General features: G+C 38.5%; 1 protein-coding gene across 1 annotated transcript; it reads right to left on the bottom strand.

Annotated features, from left to right (window-relative positions):
- Positions 1-1,288: 1,288 nt before the first annotated feature.
- Positions 1,289-5,938, bottom strand: il12ba (interleukin 12Ba). Its single transcript, XM_058649890.1, has 8 exons — positions 5,436-5,938; positions 4,801-4,891; positions 4,424-4,711; positions 4,211-4,316; positions 3,292-3,518; positions 2,018-2,190; positions 1,736-1,851; positions 1,289-1,435 (listed from the first exon to the last, which is right to left on the bottom strand). Exons 2-8 carry the CDS (start codon positions 4,889-4,891, stop codon positions 1,345-1,347), a joined length of 1,092 nt encoding a protein of 363 aa, XP_058505873.1. The 5' UTR covers positions 5,436-5,938; the 3' UTR covers positions 1,289-1,344.
- Between the last annotated feature and the right edge of the window lie 18,378 nt (positions 5,939-24,316).

The following is a 24,316-nucleotide window of genomic DNA, read 5'->3' as shown; positions in this document are numbered from 1 at the left end:
GTTGAACACGTCATGTATACATCTAATCTGACAATTTGAAAAAAAAAGATCATTCTCAAAGTCCTGCTGGATATTTATACTACAGATCAACCAAGACATTCCCTCTTTAGGTGAAATCATAATGTGATTTTTTTTTACAAGCATATAGGACTCTAACCAGACTATGTTCCATTGGGTGTCCTAAGATACAAGCAATCTCACCCCACCAAAAATAACCATGAACACTGATTTTTCGAGATTTTGGGTGTATAATATAATAGTAAACAGATAATACTAATACGAATAATACTACTTTTATATAACAAGTCATAAATAGCAGCTGCATTAATGATGTCAAATTACATACAGTAAATACACTGCAAACAATCTCACATTTTTACACATTGCACACCACCATAGTCTATTCATTTCTTCTTTGGGCCACAACCTACATCCTCCAAACAAAAACAAAAATCGATGGCAGTTCTTATCTTTTAAGTTCTGATCAAGTAAGTACTATACTTTGTCTCCCAACTCCTGATAACACCACAGCTGTGACGATTGACCAAACATCAACATCCCATTAGGTCATTAGTCAAAAACTCTAAAACTAACAATTCATTTTGTTAGGAAATGGGAACTTACTGTAAGCAGAAAAGGTCACTGGTACTGAAGGTGAAAACAATGATTAGTGTGAACAATAGAAAACACAGTATTCTGACAACTATTAATATACTGTAAGACTTTATGATTCCTCCTCAGAGGGATGTTTGAAAGTGTATTGAGGAACTCTGTCTGGTAGCTCAGTTTTCATGTTACAGAACATTTAAGGAGCTTTAACAGTTAATACAATTTCCCCCATTAACTTAAGCTAAGGCTTTACAGAAAGGTCTGTGACTGATCCTGAACTGTTCTTCACCCCTTTAAAGTTATTAAGAGGATGTACAACTGATGCAGAGATTGAGGGAAACAAACACATGACTCTGAGGCTGAATGTGAGTACTAAGAATGGTTGTTACACAATAAAGTGAAGAAGGGACACTTCCAGCAAAAGCCGCACTCTCACTTGACTACTAAGGGAAAAGCCACAAAATTCAGAGACAGAGCCAATGACATTTAAACGTATGGTTTGATGGTGAAAGTGAAACAGTGATTGAAGCCTATGTTCTCTCCTCACATGGCAGTCAACTAAAGGCAGCTGTACGAGGCGGAGATTTAATTTCTTCCACAAAAACAATGAAGCTGTTGAAAATGTGACTTTATTTGTTTATCTTTCTTATGATCAATAAGTTACATAATACACAGACCACAAGAAAACAATGTTGGATGATAAAAAAAAAAGCATATGTATAAATAAATAGAAAATTATAGATGTCCAAAGTTTGGATTATCACTCCACTGTTCCTCTGATAGTTTTGTTTGCTGATGTCTGACCCTTTGTTTTTTTGTTGTTAATCTGTAACGGAAAACAAGGGAAAAGGAAGTTAGATTCTTTGACGAGCACACTTAAAAAAATAGGCCTGATGCTATAAGAACTATTCTCTGTACAAAGACCAAAGATCAAAACACACCACAGTCAACAGTAGCAGAAAGAATTAGTTAAAAACAGGAAGCTGAAACAGATGCACAATAATGCAGAGAAGAGCAGCTGTCACATGACTGGCAACAGAGCAGAACATGCAAAGCACAACGTGTGGGAAAAAGGTAGGAGGTAAAAAGGTGAATGTTCCGTGTTGTACCACTGGGAGGCACCAACCTGAAGTGGCTCCATTCGCTCCACTGTGAGTTACACAGAGCATCCTGAGCTCGGACACAAACCATCTTGGCCTTGTGCTTCACCTTAAAGTGACAAATGTCTGTGGAGTAGACGTTCTGAGAAACAAAACAAATCACATGCCAGTCATTCATCTTTCAAGTGACATTCTTTGAGAAGTTCAGCTATAAACTGAGGGACTTCCTGTCATTTGATGGAAACATAATAATCCACTTCAGTTCTTTTATTATAACATGTACATCACAGTGAGTAACTTCCTCTTACCTTTGCAGCTTTTGAGTGAGTGCATGGGTTGACACATTTTTTGCATCCCCTCTTGAGCTGTGCAATCTGGAACGTGAGCGGGAAGTACGAGTAGGGACTGCTCCAGGAGCTCGGGTAACTCCACTCTACCACTGTTTTGTTGACTTTATTGATCTTCACCTTGTCAGGTTTCACTATCAAAGTGTTAAAGCAGAGAACAGAATGAAATAAAAACAATGGTGTGAATTCAAATGCACTGCCCGGCCACTCCAATATGTTATTGAACTGCCTTTGACTTCATTACACAACACAATCAGTGTCACATTTATTTCAGTCCACAGTTGCATTCATTTTCTGATAAAAATGTATGGCGGTTCATGTGGCTAGCACTTTTGCCTCACACCAAAGAAGGTTGCTGGTTCGTGCATTTCTGTGTGGACTGTGTGAGTTTTCGCCCACATGTCCAAAAACATCCAGAGGTTAATTGGACACTCTATATATGAGTGAATAGTTGTTCATCTCTATATGTTGGCTAGACGATACATTTGGTAGATGATGGATAGTTATTTACGATGTGAGAGTTGGTCTGTTGTGTAAACTTTTCTCAAACACATCGCAAAGATGTGGGATGTGTTTTGACCTCAAACCCAAGATGTGTCCAGACCCTAACCCCTGCTAATCTGAGTGTATAATGACTCATGCTGCCTGAACCTTTCTTTTACAATTTGAACTTGGAATTCCCCCTGAAAAACCTTCAGGTGTCATGTCCTGTTCTGTCCTTTAAGTTATGTTATTTGTTAAGTTGTGCTTTTCTGTTCATTCATTGGTTCCTGTTTTATTTTGGTACTCATGTCTTGTCTGATTTCAGATCCACTTCCTGTCAGGTTTCCCTCCTCTGTGTTTCACCTGTGTCTCATTGTCTCCAGAGTATTTAGTCTCTGTCTTCCCTTCCTTCGGTGCCAGATTGTTGTTACCCTTGTGTGAGAGTTTCCAGCGTTATATTCTATATTCCCCAGTGACTGCTTTGACTGTTATTGTTTTTGACTTCTCTTTTGCCTGCTGATTTGGATACTGTTTTGGACTGGTCTCTGTGTAAATAATAAAGATCCTGAACTGTTGCTCTGTCTGGATTCTGCTTTGTGAGTTCACCATTGCTTGTGCCTGATATCAGGTAGTCAGATGACCTCATATTACAAGCACATAATGTTGCTGAACCTAGACCTGACCAAGTTAAGCAACCCAAGACCAGAACTCTGCCCCCACAGGCTTGTACAGTAGGAACTAAAAAGTCTCACCGATATCCGACAGATAGAACTGCTTCGAGTGTTTCTCCAGCAGGAAGTGGTCAGTCCTCACGTAAACGTTGACATTGATCTTCTGGCCCTCCTCAGCATAAGGGCAGTGCTGTTTATCCCTGCAGGAGATACTGTTTCCACTATCATCCACCACACATCTAAAGGATCTCTGACCTGAGGAGCATGTCCAGTGCCCGACAGTGGCGTCCAGAGAACAATGACCGTCGCTGTTGTCACAAATGGGTTGCACAAAAGAGAAAATCCAGAAGATTTACAGTTTTAGATTTTATTATTTATTTTCTTAAGCAATTACTGATTACATAAATGATCACATTTACAGCTGCATAATGCAATAATTACATTATTTGAAATGTTTCATTTCAAGAAGGGGATTGTGGGTGTCACACTACAGTCTCAGCTGGGTCAGGTGTGGGCAGAGAGGTGGGTATGTCTGTATTACTAAATCATTAAACACTAAATAAAAGAAGATGTTAGTAATGTTCACAACACCAATCCATATTAAAATGACTAAAAACTTGACTTCTATTACACTTGTACATTAAGATGATCCTCAACATATCCAACAATGATTTAAACTTCAAGCACACAGTTCATTTTATTTGGTGTCCTGCTATTATGTGTGGCAACAAGTCTTATTTAACAATAAAAATAAAAACTCTAGACACTAGAAACAAACACTAGACTCTTGTGAGAACAGGTGAATGTCATGTCGTGCACCACTGGAAACGATACTTTGTTTAGGGATAAGCTAAACGCTGGTAAACAAATGCTGGTACTCCAAATAGAAACATTAAGTGTGGATAACAGTGCCGGCCCACTTCAAGCACTGGTTGGAGGAAACTAAAAACATTTGGAGAGATTTGTGAACTGTGAAAAAATGACATGTAATGTAACTTACCGCCAAGCTTCAACAACTGCTACTTTGCTGTTACGATTTCTGTCCCAGGTCCAAGAGCAGTGGAACTCTCCACTGTAATTCTTTGCTGAACACTTTAAATAATCGTCTAACGAAAATATAGTCACACAAACACACAGAGACACACACAAAGAGAAACAATTAGACAACTGAAAACTTGTACCAATTCATTTCATTTGTTTTTAATACGATTACCTTCATCAGTTTTTACAAGAATCTTCTTCCTCATAGTTTCCTCCTCTTGGATCAGGACCACAGTGTAGTTGATGAGTGATCCGTCCTTTCTGTGGCAGCTGTAGTTGCCCCCTCCTAAGCTTTCCGTCAGCTGCACCAAGTAGGTGTTTCCTCTCTGTTCTTCCTCAACCCCACTGTTCTTCCAAAAAATATCCTGACTTTTGTTGTCTTTCCTTAGTCCATCCTCTGGTGACCCCAAGCAGCTCAAGGGTTGCGTCCCCTCAGAGCCATTCACCTCCACAACCAGAACTAGGACACACCCACAAGTACATTTGCAAAGCACTCGTGTAATAATGTTTGTTCTTGGAGTACTTTATTCTCAGAGAGGTCAAACATACCGTTCGGGAGCAGAGTCCAGTAGCTTATGGGATTTTGGCTGCAGATTTGTAGAAACGCGGACAGGACGATGCTCCGAGTGAGTGCCTTCATCTGAGAGAGAGATCAGAGGCGGAGAGTTGAGGACAGATGTGTGAACAATCCAATTTAAGAAAGAACAAACAAAAAAGGAGAAGCCATTAATTAGCAAACTCAGTTCAGATCTGACCCTCAAATGCAACACAAAACTGCTGCTGAAGACAATTAACAAAATACAATCTACAGCTTACAGCATGATGTGTAGCTTTAAGACATCATCTTTAAAATGTAAGACATACCTCCAGGATGTTATCCTGGAAACATAATCAGGTAAGTATGAACCTGCTCATTAGCAATAAGCCATTTAGTTCATAATGTTTGGGAAGAGCCACAATCATTCATAGTTTATTAATCACATAACTTGTTTAAAACCTGCATCTACAACAACAACAATAACAATAATAATAATAATAGCAGTAGTAGTGGTGGTTGTACTTTAAAATCACATGTTTACACAGTGCTTTGGAGAAAAGAAAGAAGGCAAAAAGAGGATAAATGGCCCTTTATATTTAAATAGTATTAATGATCCATTTAGGAGATGAGTAAAATGTGACTTTACCTTGGCATCGGCGTCCTGAAGTGATGATGGCAGCTCTTCAGTGCGGGACACTTTATACTAGTGACAGCACTGAGACATTTCCTCACATCCACATATGGGCTTGAAGAGAAAATTCCAGAGGAAATTCGCTTTCGATCGACGTTGACATGAACATAGGCAGGTATTCACCTCCTGCTTCCTCTCACTTCATCATCATCACTGCCTCTTCAGTTTCCCCCCGACGTTATTCGACCTTTACATTCTTCAAGTTGCCGCGTGCTGTTTGTTTACTTTCATGGGAGCGGGAAGTTTCCCCTTTCACTTTCAGGACGCCACACATTGTTAAGATGTTATTGCAACCATGTCCATGTACCTGTTTTAACTCCAGTCAGCCTTCTTATTCAGACATGAGCTGTCCTCACTACACGCTTTTTTCCTTCTTCGCATGACGGATGATTTTAGTGTTTACATTTCAAAATCCTCCACATGTATTTTATTCTTTGACGTCCGTAAGAAAAAAAATACGTAACATTTTTACACCTGTAGCAAAGCGGAAACAGCAGTCTGCTGAATGCGCGGAGCCTTTGTAAGCGTGCGCATAAGAACGTGCGTTTCATGCGTGAGCGCCATGGGCGTCACAAGCATTTGTGGGGGCTACTGGCAGGGGGTGTGGGGCTCCCCCATAATATTTAGTATTTTTATTTAGTAGATACCATTCTGGGGTATCTGGGGTAGGTTGACTTTAGTTACATTTCTTTGACAGATAACGCTGTTAAACAGTCTCCAAACACAAGACAATGAATGAGAGAGCTGAGGAATATGATGTCATCGTTTTCATAAAGTAGTATTGGCCGTCTATACAGAGACACATATTCAAAAAATACTGTTTACGGTCCCCTAAAAGGCAGTTTCCATGTGGATGGGTCCTCATTCAACTAGTCCATATGCATCGGACTGTTTTTTAAACCCATTTATCACCAACAGTGCATTTTACTTATGCCTTTAAAATAGTAATGACTTTAAGTAAGTGACTACAATGCACTCAAAATAATAAATATTGATTTGAGTATGCATTTGGGATTTGCAGTTTGAAAGTGAGTCGAGCCTAGAATGATTCACCATCAAGTAGAATCATTCTAGACCGATTGGCAATTTTCAAATAAATGAGGCTCCAAAAAATTCTGAGAGCATCCACGTCACATTTTAACGGCCCTGCAACCTTCATCACTCACATCAGCAATGGAACTCTCTCCACTGTCCCTACACACTGACTCTGACTCACTCTCAGTCTCAAGCATCTAGATCAGGGGTGTCAAACATACGGCTGGCGAGCCAGAACCATGAGTTTGACACCCCTGATCTAGATCAAGAGAGATAGAGATGGTGAAGCATTATTGATAACTGAAACAAATAAGCTTCAAAAAGTCAAGAAAAAGGCATGAAATAACTTCAGTAAATGACAAATGACATGTTAGGCTTAGTTTCACGAGTGGTTGTGTTCGCAATGTTTTTTTTTATTTTAAAAGCTTAAGTTATAGACCCTAGATCTGAGAATCTATGTAGAAACTACTGAAGCACTGGGAAGATTTTTAAAACACTAAACCCCCAAAGACATTTGGAAGTGATTATTATTCTTGCTGAAAATAGAAAAACGTGTGTACCGTTCGGTTTATGATGCGCAACGTAGCGTAAGCATTGCGCCAGTAACCCAGTGAAGTTTTATTTTTACATTTGGTATGAGGAGGCGTGAACTGTTGAGTCCTACAGGTCAGTTGCAAAAATGTCACGAGAAGATGCAGGAGGAGCCCCAGAGTTGGAGGATGTGCCCTGCAGCATTTAAACAGGCACTCGGTGAGAAGTCAGACAGGGCAAAAGCCATACGTAAAGCGATCGGGATGTTTATAGTGAAAGTTATGCAGCCTTATGCCGTGGTGGAGGACGCAGGATTTCAGCATATAATATTCCATCCCGCTGTCACTTCAGCAACAGTGATTCTTGAACTTTATGAAGAGACACGACGACAAATTGTCAAAGAATTGTCCGACACAGATTACGTGGCTACTACTACAGATAGATGGACCGCCAAGGCCAGTGAAAGTTTTCTAACTGTGACTGACACAAGCAGTGAGTACGGAAGAGGATTAGGGCCACAGAGGAAAACAATATTTGAGTTTTGACTTTAAACTCAGAATTCTGACTTTAATCTCAGAATTCTGACTTTAATCTCAGACTTTAATCTTTTTTCCTCTGTGGCCCTAATCCTCTTCTGTAAGTGACAGAATGGAAACTAGAATAAATATATAAACGTGTAAATGCAGCAATGTCTCCCCTTTTACTGTTTCAAAATCTCTGGATTGTTACAATGATGTGCTTAGTCCCTAGTCAAGCTGAGTCATTATTTCAGTTTTTGCAAGATTGCATGATATGGCCTTAAGAATATCTGATAAAAAAAAAAAAATCAAATTATTAGGCTATAGATCTGATACATGGTATGGTATGAGTATAAAAACAAATAGAAAAAAACCAACCAAACTGAACCGAAAACCATGACCCAAAACCTGCAAAATGGGCCGAACCGTGGCTTTTGTGAACTGTTACAAAACCCTTACAAAAAACATAAACTCGCCACAGTAGAAAAAGTAGATTTACATTTCCTTCCCAACAATGTCCTTTCATGTTTTATCTGTATCACATTACTGTGACCAAACAAACAACACAAATATTCTCTGTTTCCTCGTAATATTGCCAGATTTTCACTTCACTAACAGTTTGTTCATGTTTTTGTCGTCACTATTGCTGAACATTAGGCAACAACACCGTGTGTCATAGACAAAAAGACAAAGGCGGGGAGGGTTTTTACGTGACAGACTGGTTGTGGAATTGTGCTGGAGATTTTGTAACAGAGGTGTGTGTGTGAGTGTTTGTGTGTGTTTGTGTGTGTGTGTGTGTTTGTGTGATTTTAGAATACAGATAGATGATGTTAGTGCATTCCCATTGTTATGTGGAAATATGGGTGATTATTGTGTGAATTACAAAACTACTGCCATTAACTTTTGAGGACAAGTAAAACCCATAATGAAAGCAAAATGATTCAATTTGTTTATTGAAGTTATTTTATCATTAGATTTTCTTTTTGAACTTTTATTTTGATTTTCTTTTTATTTAATTCCCACCTTAAGATCTCAGACACAATACGGAAAGCTACTGCATTTGTAAATGTTTCTCAATATTTCATTAGGTACACAAGGCAAGTTTATTTTTAGAGCATTATTCATACACAAATACATTAAATCAACATTAAAAATAAATAAATAATCATTAACCTTAAGTGCTTACAGGTGCACCCTTGGTAAATTGCTGTGGGAATACTACACTCCTATATACTAACTCCTTATACATCTTGGGGGTGTGTTCATAGGTCACATACTCTGGCTTTTTTCATCTTCTTATGTGTTGTTGCGTCAAAGTTATGATTCATTTTTATCTCATTTTAGTAGTGATATAAACCAGCAATAATTGTGCAGAAGTCACAAAATAGTTTTTCTTTTCTTTTTGTTCATAAAAACGAGCCAAATGAATGTTTGAACATTGTAACGGACAAAAGCCGCTGAAATGCTCTATGTTGTAAGGGTTAAAATCACGAGAGATAAAGGTGTGATTTTCCAATAAAAAAAAAAAGTGCATTTAAAAGACAAGAATTAATTGACAACTAAGATGATTATTTGAGAATTTAAGAAAAAGCTGCAGTAAACGATAATGTCTTCAGGCCTGATTCAAATGAGCTGACAGTCTGATGTCAAAGGTCTTAAGTCCACATGCCATTGAGAGGTGTGACAGTAATACATTCTGTGTTTATTTATAGCCACACAAAAGTTCTCAGAGAGTAATTACCGGTGTTGGTGGTAATTATAGGTGTTGTCAGGCCTGTCTCCATTCATTTAAATCTTCTAATCATGTCATGTTTGCTCCAAATACAAATAAATGACTTTGATATATCAGTATTATTTAACCATTAAACTAAATAATGTGTGCCGTAAATGACTTTGTGTACTGTTTAAAAAAAAAACAAGAAAACAACATCAGGAGACGGGCTAACAGATATTACATTTACGGAAGTTGTAACCAAACCGGATGATTCTGTCACAATGGAATGGCCAGGTCTGAGGAGGATGTGATGTCTTGATAACACGTATGAAAGAATAATAACACGGACGGGAAAATAGGGCAAATGTACAGAGATAAGGAAAATGAAAAGAAACATGAGTATGCCAGAAGATGGTACTCAAGACAAGTAAGTGACCAGACAAAGCACTAGATTTTTCATTCTCTCACTCTGACTTCTCAAAATGTTTTTTGTTTTTTTATAACAGACAAAGGAGCCTTGACTGAAAATAAGCACATAACTTCCACTCAAGCAGGTGAACACTGACGCAGTGTTAAAATCTGTGGAACTACACTGTCATAAATGCATTTTGAACTACACACACACACACACACACACACACACACACACACCTAAATGCTCTCTATTATGGTTTAGTGCTTTTCTGGTCTTGATTACTCGTTACTCTACAGTTTTTCATACAGCACATCTAGGTGCAGCCCAATTTTCTCTTACACATCTTTCATACCCACTCACCCACTGCTGGCACAGCCGTCAGGGGCAACGTGGGGTTAAGTGTCTGGCCCAAAGCCCAAAGCCCAAAGAGCTGGGAATCAAACCCACAACTTTCCAATTGAAAGACGACTTGTTGTACCACTGAGCTACCTGTACGTGTGTGTGACTGTTTTCAAAATCAAGTGTAGGTTTGTGTCACTCCCTTTGTCGAACCTTCACCTGTAGCTAGATTATAGACCGAATATAATCCTAAATATGATCGTTAGCAGTGAGCAATATGTTTTTTACAACAACAATAATAATAACTATGGTTATTTGAACTGTGTTATGGTAATTGATTTTAAGCTAATTTTACTCATGGTTTAAAGACTGTATGACTTTTTTTTTGAGAAGACCTCATAAAACACAAAGCCTGAATTGATAATAACAATCTTAACATATCAGTACTGTGGATTATAAAATGATCACAGCAAAAGGAAACAAGAAACCAAGACAAATATCACAACCCAACACATGCACTGTAAATGTCCATTATCTTCAATATTTATGTTCTGTATCATATTAATGTTTGACCACTAGATGTCACCATAGTATTCCATTTGAAATGAGAGGCTTCCAGGTTAAGTTTAGCCCAGATGATGTCCATGGTTAAGTGTCATAACTCCATGTTCTGCAGCTGTTGAGCGTTACAGAATTACACGGCTGGGCGAGAAGCTCTGCTTGGGCCTGTGAACTGTACTTAAGCACTGGAATGTCTCCCAGATGCCCTCAAACCGAAGCAGCTGCAAAGAAACCAGTGTGATGATCTCATCTGTGTGAGCGATGGAAAGTATGGAAACACAAGCAAGGATGGTGGTGGAGTGTGTGGGCGACCTGTTAAGTGGTGGATTGTGCGCCCTGGACCACAGTCCCCTTCTCTCTTAATGAGCGAGCCTGTTAGCAAAAACAGATTCAATATGAACACACCACTGTGGCATTTAATTTGTTTTGGTTGGGCTTCTCGAAGCTTAGTTGGTGCGTATGCATGTGTGAGTGTGCACTTATGCAAATGAAAAGCGGGTGGGGGGGTGGGTATGCAGATTCATATTTTACCAAACTCACATGAGACCTACAAAACAACTCGGGAAAGGAGAGAAGTTAAACTCTCCTGTTACTGCAGAAAATTCATTATTGCAAAAAGGTGAACATATATATATAAATAATATATATATATATATATATATATATATATATGTACATTTTTATTATTGTTAAACAGCGGATTCTGCATGTGTCCAAGACAAGTTTCCTTCAGGACAATACAGTCTATCATATCTTATCTTAATAAGTTAGTGGCAGAGCAACAGAAAGCGAATGAGAAAACAAAATAAATAAAGATGCCTGAAATAAAATAAGGGCCACACGGTGGCGTAGTGGTTAGCACTCTCGCCTTGCAGCGAGAAGACACGGGTTCGAGCCCCGGCTGGAACAAGGGCCTTTCTGCATGGAGTTTGCATGTTCTCCCCGTGTGTGCGTGGGTTCTCTCCGGGTTCTCCGGCTTCCTCCCACAGTCCAAAAACATGCAATGTGGGGATAGGTAAATTGGACACTCCAAATTGACCATAGGAGTGAGTGTGAGAGTGAATGGTTGTTTGTCTCTATCTGTGTGTGGCCCTGCGATGGACTGGCGAACTGTCCAGGGTGTACCCCGCCTATCGCCCGATGTAGCTGAGATTGGCACAGCACCCCCCGCGACCCTCTGGCAGAGGATTAAGCGGTAGATGATGACTGACTGACTGACTGAAATAAAATAAACACATGACTGGAGACATGTATTCACTTGGCAGAGACACATGCATCAATACAGTGTTAATAACAGTGAATTTGAATTGTTATGTCAAGAATTTCTACTGACACTGGGCAAGGAGAGCTGAGGCAGAATCACAACAGTTAATTACAAGAACACTCTTTTTCCTACTAAGTTGTGATAATGATAATGTGATAATGTTTTATTCCCACTCATTCTTGCTGTCTACCCCCCCCCCCCCCCCCCCCACACACACACACACACACACGCACACACACAATCTCACTCACACAGACACACACAGTTTAGTTAATGTTCTATGCTGACAATGATGCTATGCAGACATCTTCATCTTTTAGTAATCTTTATTGGTGAGTTTCTTTTTCATTATAAAACCCAGATGTTCCATCATTATTTTAAATCCTGCTTATTGTTACAGCATCTGCAGCACAGTAGCAGCTCCATAGGGAGGAACTTTAGCACATGGGGGAATTTCTTGAGAACAATTCTAAGTATGCATTACGCGTGAGACCTCATTTCAACAAATAATGAAAGTGAATGAAAGTGCATACTGATCAAAGGGATTTGACACAGCAAAGGGATTTTTAAGCTGTCGTGCATAACATAAAAAAGACCAAATCATTCCAAGCACTCACTCACTCTGTGAAATCAAAAATGTTAAAAAGACTTTATTAAAATACACCAACATGTATCCGCCCTCTGGCCTTCACTAAGGTGCGAGTAACAAAAGAGCCAGGAAGTAATTATAGCAGCATATACAGTAGGTGTCAGGTGAGTCACAAAAGCACATGCATGACATTTCTTAGGCCACTAGAGGTAGCCATCCAAACCATGTTTACTCCACAGACTCAGCATACAGCAGTGTTTCTCAATCCTGGGCTCGTTTCAGAAAACAGGTTCAACAAACTCTGAGTTAAAACCTTAACTCTAGGTTGACCAACTCTGAGCTGTCAAACTCTTTTTGACTCTCACAGAGCGATGCTTTTAGAAAGGCAGCCCAATACAGTTGGATGATGAGAAAAGTCTTAGATAAAAAATAAACCTAGACATTCAGTTGGCTGCAAAATTGTGTTTTTTATCACAACCACGAATGTAAGGGTCCGATTTTAAAAAGAATGCAATGAGTGAAGAGACACTGGCAGCGTTTTGATATTTACCCAGAGGTCCTCGGGGGGCAATAGAAGTTCCACACTGAAGCTTTGAAGCTCTAATGCTGACATGTTCACAATAACATGCTCATAATTTGCACCATCTTAGTTTAGCAGCTAAAATATGCTCTTACATTGACGTGGGTCAAGATATCGATTTAGTGATATATTGTTGTCCTTACCTGTGCAGTATGATAATCGATCCTCCAGGGTAAATATCGATATTTTAATTAACAAATCAAGGCACTCTAAAGTAGGGCTGCAAATAATGATTATTTTTTTAATTGATTAATATGTCAATGATTTTCTCGATTAATCGATTAATTGTTTGGTTCATAAAATGTCATAAAATGTTGATCAGTGTTTTTCAAACCTGTAAATTAAGAGGTTCCGAAATGTCTTGTTTTGTCCACAGACCAACATTATTCACTTTTAATGATTTCTTTGTTACATGAAGCAAAGAAACCAGAAATGATTCACATTTAAGAAGTTGAAAAATCAGAAAGCTTGTTGTAGTATTGAAAAAAAACTCTAACCCACTAATCAATTATCTACTTAATTAACAATTAGTTTAGCAATGTATAATCGATTAATCCATTAGATGTTTCAGCCCTACTCTACAATAAACAGTCGCAGGCGTCACTGCTTCATGTGTCACGGACCATGCATCACGTGTCATATCTTGAGGTACCCTGCGAGTCCCACCCCTACATTGAATAATCAGAATCATTATTTGACTTCACAAAAAATACCTTTGTTTACGTAAGAACTTATGCTCCGATGGACACAAACTAGCCATTGTTGGCAATACCAGTTAATATCAATGCTCAACCCACTATCTTGTGCACACAATCAGCTTAGTGACATGTTTGCAGTTAAAAAGTCTGTGTTGCTGATTTAATGTGAAACAAATATGTCATTAACGGTAAAAGTAGCCGTGTTTTATGGTCACAGCCGTCTTGGAATCTCACGTAAGGGACCTCGGCCTACAAATGGAACATATAGCGTTTTGCAGAACTTGTTCATTGCACTCAGCGTAAGTGAGTTCACCAAGTTCAAGAAGTTTTTAAAGGGACTTTTGCTGCAGACTATTACACTGTCATTATCACTATTGGCAGTGCGACTGTCTCTGTTGTCCTCTTTCAGGTAAAAGGTCCCCCGCTGTTTATCATCCCCTCTCAGAAGAACAGGATCAATGAGGGGTAGCCTGCTGGAAAGAAGGGTTTTCGCTTGCGTCGTATCACCTTCTCCCAGACTGTGTGCAAAGTTTCTCCTCATGCAAGGGAGAAAAGTAACTTCCTTAACTATGTAGTTGTTGTTACAATATAGAGTTCACCGGGCGGGCTCATGCTTGAGAAACATCGATGTGATCAAAGAGTCTGTCACATGACCTGATGGTTTGACTACAAAGGGCCCTTTTGTTGTCCATTCTCAAAAAGTGGTCATTTTCTCAACAGACCAGAGAAGGAGATGAAAAATACAGGAGCATTAGAAAATGTTTAGGTAATTGATTTTTCTATTGTGTATCGAGAAGTGAGCTTATTATGGAAAAGTGAACACGAAAAGTCTCTTGTAAAGATAGGAGGGAGATTATTGAATTGATATTTTTGAGTAACCCTCCTCCCTTTTCCTATAACTGCGACAAGAATATACAGGACATAACATGGCACAAAGAATTATTTCGATTGATGTTCTTTCTAACTTTACACAAAACACTTGGATGATACCTGTATGTGTTCATCCAAGACTGGCGATATTGAAGAGTGTATCACACATATAGACCCATTGCTATCAATCTATTGATGCTGTGAATGTCCTCTTTCATTCTCACGATCAGTGCTTGAAGTGGGCCGGTACTGTCCGGTACACAGTACTGGCACTTCACTATTTTACTATTGTGAGTACCGGCACTTTTATTTGTGTACCATTTGTTGTTCCTATTGTCTAGAGTTTTTATTTGTATTGTTAAAAAAAGAACAATATCTATCAGGCAGATGATCCGTTGTGGCGACCCCTAAAGGGAGAAAGGAGAACAGTTATATTCATTTAAAATATCTTTTATTTACCAAAGCTTTTCATTATTTAGTTTCTAATGATTTGCCTCATCAGGATGAAAGGGGAGTACTGGCACTTATTTTTTTCCCTTCACTTCATGCACTGTTCAGGATTGATAGATGTTCCTTTGTAAAAGCCCACAGTATGTGGCTTTTCTGGCCTGATGTGTGGGTGGTACTGTAGCATTAAAAGAGATGATTCAAGCTCTAGATGTTGTTGTTGTCTCTGTCTAATAACTTTATCAGACTGTCCCATGGGGTCAGTGACGGTTGTCCGTGTTTGTGTGTATGCATAAAGTATGCACACTTAAATCAAAGAGGACAAATAAGCTTAGTGACTCACTGATCACTTCCCCTTAAGTGTTATTTTCAGCATCTGCCCATAACAGTGACTTCAGCTGAGCAGAAGGATTAGGATTTGAAGGATTCGACCTCTGGTCCAGTTGTTATCTCATGAGTTCGGAACATCGCCAAACACTACATAACTGTTGCTTTTTCTTTTTCTTTTTTTTTCAAATGTCCATTTCTTTCCTGTGATTAATGTGTTTCTTCCTGTTTGAGGACCTACAGTATAGTGGCAAATGTCTGGACTCTCCCCGGGGATGCTGGCACTCTGCCTGGGAGCCCTTTCAGCGACAACTACAGCAAGAGAATTTAGGGACAAAGTGGGGAAAGTCATCCCACTATGATCTTATGTGTGGCTTGCGGTTGTATTACTTTCATTGTTCTTCTCTGTGTGAAGACTAATTCCAGGATCAGATTACACAATATTTTTGTCTTTCACAATAGACACCATGTCAGATTATCAATAACAGTGGCATGGATTCTTGCCACAGTCATCGTTCAAGTTGTCAATCATGGCTACAGAAGCGTTCCTGTTGTCTGTTGTCTGTTGTCTTTTCTTGCTCCATTAATCTGAATAATGCACGTAAATCTACATACATGCAAGGAACATGTGACTGTCCAATAGTTTGCTTGACAGGCTTCAAACTTGGCAAGTGACTTACTAAGTGTGTGCAGTACCAACCTTATAATACCCATAATAATAACAGGAGTAATAATAATGATGCATTTTATTTATATTGCACCTTACATTTGAAAAAATAAGAAAATAATAAAGTGCTACATGGTAGGAACAATAAAACGTATAAACAGATAAAACATGTAAAACACATAGTAAGAGCTATAGAAGCACATACAAGTCTATAAAAAGCTATTGATATGCTTTTGAGAATAAATTAAAAAATATGTGCAACATTAAGTCATCCACATCTTTCACTTCAAATATTTCACCTCCAGCCACTCAAGCAAACATGATTTCTGCGTCTTTGTGGCATTTGTGACGCAAACAACATGAAACGTGTGTTTACTTCATTGAGTTTGCATGTAACCTGTAAAAGTGATAAAACTTATTCGAGTCCCAGTTAGTGTCACTTGTGATGTGAGGTTTTGAGACAGCTGATGTTGTTTTGTTCTCTTTTCTTACCTTGAAAGCTATTTCAAGAGACATTAGACAACTTATGTGTCCATAGTGTTTCCTGTTATTGCACGCAGATGCAGCAGTAGCAAGAGGACACAGAGCAGGTGTTGTGCTGTTTCACAGTAAACACAGATGCTTAATATTCACGTTTGGTAGTAACTCAGTTCCTTTGAGACATAAAGTCATCTATGGCACCAACCTGGTGGCAAAAAAAATAATCAGTGTTTTAACATCCTAATGACCAGTTTATACCAGAAAGTTGTCTCTTTCAACTTTAATCCCTTCATATGTGAGGGAAATACAGTTTGCATGTGTTATGACATGTGTGAGTGTAACATTACAGAGAATATGGACAGCGTAGACCAGGGCTCTCAAACTCAAATTACCTGGGGGCCACTGAGTGTCTAGTTTGGCCAGTAAGGAGCCAGTGAAGTCAAACCTTTTGGAGAAAAAGACATCAAAGAATGTGTGTCGGGGCCGCCAAATAATTGTGCATTCAAACTAAATTAAAAATCAATTACCGATGACCAAAGGTAACTTTCCCCTCTGGATTTTAAGGGTTCATGTACAGTATGTGCACACAGCACAATGCAATAAGTTGTTTTCAGAAAAGTTAATCCAGGAATATGACATATTTGCTTCCAACTTTGCAGTGAAAGAGGTCGTTTTCATATCAGCCAGAAATGACACCAACTGTGAAATAATGCAGTTCTGTCAGTGAGACAGTGATGAGTGATGGTCAATGGTGCATGACAGAGAGAAGCAGAGTGAAAGCGGTCTATGGGATCTGTTAGTCTGTACATTTGATTAAGGGTAGTACTTCATACCTCAGATGCATTCAAGTGTAATTTTGGATCAAAGAGGGAAATGCGTAATTGGTGGTAGTGGAGGCCAGCACATTTAATGTAATGCACTATTTTGATCTGGTCCCATTGTATTATCTGAGCTACAGAAACTGATATGTGGACAAGTGGACCTGTGATGCTTTGCCAGTGGAATGTCAAACGTCCAGCGAGGCAGCCTCTTCAAAGTCATGCCATGGTATTGCTTTTGTTTCCTTGAATCATGACCAGTTTGAGCAATTACTCACTAATGGGAATATGAGGTGCTTGGGGATTATGTCCCAATTTGAAATTTGAAAACGAAAGCGTTTCCAGGAGTATTTTCCCTGCAGTTACATCAGTGACCCCTGACTCCACATGTGTACTTTGATCAGTGAATACGAGACATATTTTGTGTAAAACTCTTAGATCAGCTTGCAACACAAAATGCTTAAACACAAAAGAAGACATCAAAACAAACGGCTTCATTAAGAGATCACGTCATTAGATCAGAGGAGTACATGTTTTCTGTGCACCTAGACCAAACATCAGTAGCTAGGCAACACTGGCTCCCAGAAATCTTGTTTGATGTTACTATTGTGCAATAATAGGTATGTACTGAAAGAAAAACAATATGTATTATTTAAGGGCCACACGGTTGGTGTAGTGGTTAGCACTCTTGCATTTGCAGCAAAAAGACCTGGGTTTGCGACCCGGTTGGAACAAGGGCTGTAGCAAATGATAACAGCCAATAACGTAATCATTTAAATGTAATAAAACCAATAACGTAATAAATTGCCAATAATGTAATAAAGTTGTTGAGCCATTAACATAATAACTTATTGCATTATTGGCTGGTTATTATACGTTATTTGCCTTGCATTAAAAAAATCCTTTGATAATGTAATAACTGAGGTATCACTTTATTTTATTTTCAATTTCTGGAGAGAAAGTGTCACACTTAGCCTTAATATTGCATCTTGCAACAGGTGCTTAAATATGGGTTGGAGTGGCTCAGTGGTTAACACTGGTACCCTGTGTGCGAAAGACTTCATGGTCGCAAGTGCGCCTCCACCCCTGGCTGATTGTACTCAATTCCATTGTAAGGTGCTTTGGATAAAAGCGTCTGCTAGATGACATCTAATGTAATATCTGACCGTATAGAAACCCCTCCACCCTCAAACCCCCCTCTGCAGGAGGCCTAAAGGAGCAATTAAGAGTCAAATTGGATTTATATGTCACTCTTAGGTTTCACATGACCCTCACGTGGAGGTTAAAGTGGTAGAAAATGGATGGATGTTTACACAACATAAGCAGGACCAACCTCAACAAATACTGAAATTAGGTCATACCTGGAAACACACAATGATAAAAGTGTGTTTTAAGTTTTGACTCCACTTGTACTTCCTCTGGCATTACTTTCATTTCCAGCTTTGGGATTGAATGTGCTTTTGGTGAGCTTGGATTTGTCATCTGTCTGTCTGTAGGTGGGTTTCCATCAGCCTGTTCATATTTTAAATATATTTAAAACGTTTTTATGCTGAAGAAGTTAGTGCAATGGCAAAGGATTAAGCGAACAAGGATTTTTAATTTTTGTCTTTCGCCTGCTCCCTCTCTAGGGGTCACCACAGCAGATGATGCGTGATGTTAAAAAAACATGCGAGTGAAATATCCAGATTCTTCATTTCATTGCATTGGAAAAATGTCAGAAATTGCAGATGACAGGAAGTAATGTTTATTTATTTATTTATTTCGGTCATGACATTTAGATCACTCATCACACAACAGTGCAGTTCACACAATATACATAACCGAAAGGGAAAGCGGGAGAAGCAAAGCTTAACTAGTCCCGCCCCCATTATCATCATACATTTCATTTCCTCTTTTTTTTTTTTTTTTATTTATTTTTTTATGACATTTTGACAAAGAAAACATGTTTCAGCATCCGGTAGCACTCAGAGATATAGTCTAGCTCTGGACAGTCAACTCAGGTTACATTTGCTTCCCCTGCCGTTTCCCACAGTGTCCACAGATTTCTGTCCCTGACCTTTGTCATACTTTCCTTCTGTGTCATTCTCTATCGATTAATAGTCTTTTTAAATACACTCAGTTTTGCTGATTTTTTCATCTCCTCATCCAGATTGTTCCACTGTCTGACCCCCGTGACCGATACAGTAAAGGATTTTAATGTAGTTCTTACCCTTCTCTGCCTAAACCTCATGTTCCCTCTTAGATTGTGTCCCTCCCCTCTGTTCAGGAATAATGTCTGTAGATTGTGAGGGAGGTTTTTGTTGGCAGCCCTATAAATCATCTGTACTGTGTATCTGTATCTGTGTATCTGTAATGTGTGGACTGATGGAAACAACATTCCTCGACTTAATGCAACAAGCAAAAATGACTACACAAATAGATGCAAAGATATGCTTTTGGAGCTTTTTTATTTATGTTATCAAGCTCTGCCTTATTATACTTCTTCCGTGGGAACCTGCTTATTCAGGTGTGTTTTCTTTTAAATATGATTTTTATTATTTTCCCTCAGCATCCTGAATCATCCAGTTTTCTTGCCTTCAGACCTTCATTTTCATCAACACAGGCTTTTTTTTTTTATCTTGGAAACAAGCCACCCACCTATAACATGATTGGTCCACAGAGTCACAGAGACACTACACTTCTGCCACCTGGTTATTGTAAATGACATGAGTCCGGTTTTTATAAGGCCATGGCTGGATGTTATACAGTTCACAGAGCTGTTCTGAGGTGGTGAGAAAGTTGAAATGATGGAAAATAATAAATCATGAAAACCATGGATTTTATATTAAATCCACTGTCAGATGCTCAATACAAGTTGATGATAGTGGTTGCTATGGTGATGGAGGCCCTTTAGAAAGACAGGACACACAAGTGAAAAGACATTGGTGCGTGATAAGTGTTATTTTTAGCCTTTGTTGGACTCTGGTTTCCCCAACCTTTGTCTTTTGGTTTTCTGTTATTTGAATATACTTCCTGTTTTAGTTTGTGTGTAATTCCTTATGCATCTTTCTTTGCTTCCTGTTTTACTTTTCTTTCCTCTGTATCATTTCTTGTTTTAATTCCTGCCCTTGTGTTTCCCCGACTCCTGTCACTAATTGTTTTCACCCGTGTCTTCTCACCTCCCTTTAGTGGCTCCACCTGGTCAGTGCCAGCTTGTCCTGTCAGTTCCAGTTAGTGTTTTCATTTTGTATACCCAGAGTTAATTATGTAACTTCTTAAAAGAGATAGTTACTGTTACTCTCTTTTAGTAAGTCTGAATCATTAAATCCAAAAGGAGGATCTTGAAGAGCTGAGTTGAAATTGCTGATGGAAGCAGCAATGGATCAACAAATCTAATAAATCTTGTGTGCTGGGACATACAATTTGTTTTCTCTATGGAATTTGGTGAAGGAGAGACGACTGGTTTAGAAAGAGACACAATCTTTAGTTTGCTGTTGGAAAAGACTTTGTAGACTTGCAGTCAGCTAATTTCAGCTTTGTGAAAACCCCACTCCAAAAACCTAAACTATCACTTTAATGTACGTATTTGTGACAACAACTTTTTTCTTTTTGTGCATTTGCTTGATTGGGTGTGTTACTCATGCAGGGATGCTCATTAAGGCACAACACCAGCTCATATAGAAGTTATCAACAGCACTTTAGCTGTAATGGAGAAAAACAAAGAAGCATGTCGGTACACAAAATGGCAAAAGCTATTGTAACTGATGTCCATTGTGTAACCCACTGATAAATTGTGTTAAAATAGCATGAAATGAAGTTCCAAATAATTATAATTCAGACTATAATGAGGTAATTCTTTTTTTTTCTTTATTAGAAAAAAAAAGAATTACTAAATACTTTCACTGGGCTGCTTATGGATATTAAGAGTCAGGATAGACATTATATGCTGTTTATAAAACAGTGCAAAGTGATTCTATTGAGGAGTCTTTAAACATGTCTGATGTCCCATTCTCCTGTTTGTTATTGTTCTGACCTGCATATGTTAAAGCTATAATCTACAGTGTTTTAACTGTGAAGTGTCAGTTTTAAAGAAATTAAATAAAGAAATACCACTAGAGGTGAAATTACATATGGCTGTATATTGTATTTTGATAAAGAAATTAGAGAACCAATGAATTGGTTCACTCTTTATTGCTCAAAGCAGCTTCAAATCTTATTCTGTTCAGTGAAAAGTTTAGGTGAAACTTTTTGGTGAAATAGGTTTATAAAACCGTCACAATCACATTTCAGGCAGACTAATCAGGGCTGAACTGTTTATTCCTGCAGAGGAGCATAGTTTGAGTTTGGCGAGTTTGGAGCTCTGGGCTCTGACCTCATCACTTCAACACGAGATTACATCGAGATGATGGGGAGTGAGGAACAAATATCTTAACCTCCTGCTGGAGCGGTGGTGGGGCTGAATCAATATGCAGCAACAGTGACGCAGGACAGCAGAGGCAGAAACAGCAAAGGAGCCATTGGGAAAACTTGCACCATAAACAGGCCACCACATTGGGAGAGTGAGCAGTGTATAGCTCCAGTGTAGCCTGAGTTACTTTATAAGCTTTGATTAGTTATTGCAATTTTTGTTTGTGTGTGGTAACCAATAATGTAATAACTTCACTTAACACAATATCTGTCAATATTGTACACTCTCCGTGTTTGTCAGCGGTTTGTGTTTGTGTCTGTGGAGACACAGAGCGATGCGTTTTACACCATGAATATCGAAGAGGAGGCGGAAACACAACAGTAGAGCCAGACTACAGTGGACTCTAGGGTATCCTCCTCCATGTCTGTGACTTTCTTGTTGGTTCTTTTTTCTTTTCTTCTGAATGAAAATACAGCAGTAACTAAATGGAAATATATCACATTTTCATGGAACAGACACGTGATAACACCAAACCAGGAAATCACGATCGGATTGACTGTTTACATCAGGGGTCTCAAACTCAAATGACCTTGGTGCCACCGAGCATCTACTCTGGCCAGCAGGGGGCCAGTCAAGTGAAAAAGCAGCTATTTGGGGAAAAAGCAGCTATTCAGTAGGTTTAAGCGATATGAGATTAAAACTATATCACAACATAGATATTTCACATAATTTCAAAATAAAGTTGTCATGGACTGATATTTAGTTCACGATAACAGTATTTGTGATGCAAAATGAATGTATTTATAAAAAAATATCTGCCACATGTGGCAAGTTTGAGATCTCTGGTTTACATGAACACCGATCTGAATACCAATCGGCATATACCAGCCCTCTCATTTGGAATGAAATTTGTTTCTGACTGGGCTGCGTTTTTGGATTGGCATGTTTTTATTCCAGTCAGGCATTTATTCTGCTTACTTGTGTCCTTGTAAACATAGCCCTGGAGTTGTCTTTTCAGAAAGCTCTGCAGGGTCATCAGAAATGTAAGTGTTCTGTTCTTAACCTCAAATTGGTCCTGGTCACTGTGCCGGTGCATGTACAATGTGCATGTGTGCAATTACATGACAAACAGAAAAACTATTAGACTGTCTGAGCAACTGTAACTCAGTGGTTAATAATAATTTTAAAAAAGAAGCAAGTCATTTTTGCTTTTTTGTCCTTGGGCAAACCCCACGACAGTGCATGTACTATATGAATGTGTGAGTGAATGGGTGAATGGCAAAAACTGTAGTGTAAAGCGAATTTGAGTGGTCTTCAAGACTAACAAACGCTACATATAAATACAGACCCTTGACCGTTATTATGTAGTTATAAATGGTAGTTACTACAACCCTGTTAAAAATGATTTTGTTTTTGTAGTTTCGATGTGTGAATTTGAGCTATGCAAATAAAATATGAGTACATAAATATATATTTTTAAAATGTCTGTTTCTTCAAGTCATTTATTGTTTCACACTACATTTGATGGGTTGTTTTGGTATTGGCAATATCTGCTTGGCCTATTTCATTAGAATTGAACAAGAATATTATTTTAAATGGAGAAAATAACTCCATTTAATAAATAATAATTTGTTTTCAAAAAAGTAAAAAAAGGATTTGAAAACCCTCTATCTGGTCAGCCTTAACTTTCCACCCTTCCTGGTCATGTGCATGTTGCTCGGCTGCAGCCGTTTGGATAATATCGTCTCTCCCTTGGACGTCCCTCTCGAGGACACTGCAACAGCTGAGGAGAGGTGAATAAAGAAAGGCAAATAAACATAATATTTCTTTCATACAAAGACCCCGTACAACCCAGTCTTGTTATGTTGCATTTAAGCACACCAGTGCTAACCCCAATATGTGTTTACTCAACTTGATTCTGAACCATTAAGTTGAGAATTCATTAACTTTGGGTCTATGTTTACAGTCAGTGCATCCTATAATGCTTTGCCACTAGGCTTTATACAGTTTACTTCACTGATGACAACATGTTTAAGAGAGCACTTACCTGTTTTCACTTCTGTGTTACAAATCCATGGATGATTTAAAGCCTGGCTCGGTGTTATCCGATTATCTGGATAATAGCTAAATAATGAAGAACACAATGAAGATATAAAAACTGGTTTAAAATAACTTTCCAAAGATTTATACCTGAATGATTGAATGTTTACTGATGTTACATATATATATGTATATATATATACATATATCTATCTATCTGTACATATATATGTATATATACATATATATATATTAATTCTTATTTATAAGTCCAGCGACCAATATGTGCAGCATCTAGCAGCTTATGCTGCTTGTCTGCAGCTGCGTACAAGTGTGATGCAATGTAGCTCGCCACAAAACTCCACAAAGGAGAAGATAATGACACAGTAACGAGCACGGAGAAAAAAAATGGAAGAAGTCCAAAATTTTGAGATTTTTCGTCTTGGCACATTTATCACTAAAAGACAAGCTGAGCCTTTGAGAGAAGGCTGCAGGCTGCATGGAAAAACCCTTAATGAGACATACCATTGTGCTTGTTATGATAATTGAATGGTAC

This window comes from Solea solea, chromosome 14 (genome assembly GCF_958295425.1).
Source record: "Solea solea chromosome 14, fSolSol10.1, whole genome shotgun sequence".
In the NCBI taxonomy this organism is placed as follows: Eukaryota; Metazoa; Chordata; class Actinopteri; order Pleuronectiformes; family Soleidae; genus Solea; species Solea solea.
Note: the sequence above shows the minus strand (reverse complement) of the source record. Positions and strands in the feature narration are given on the sequence as shown.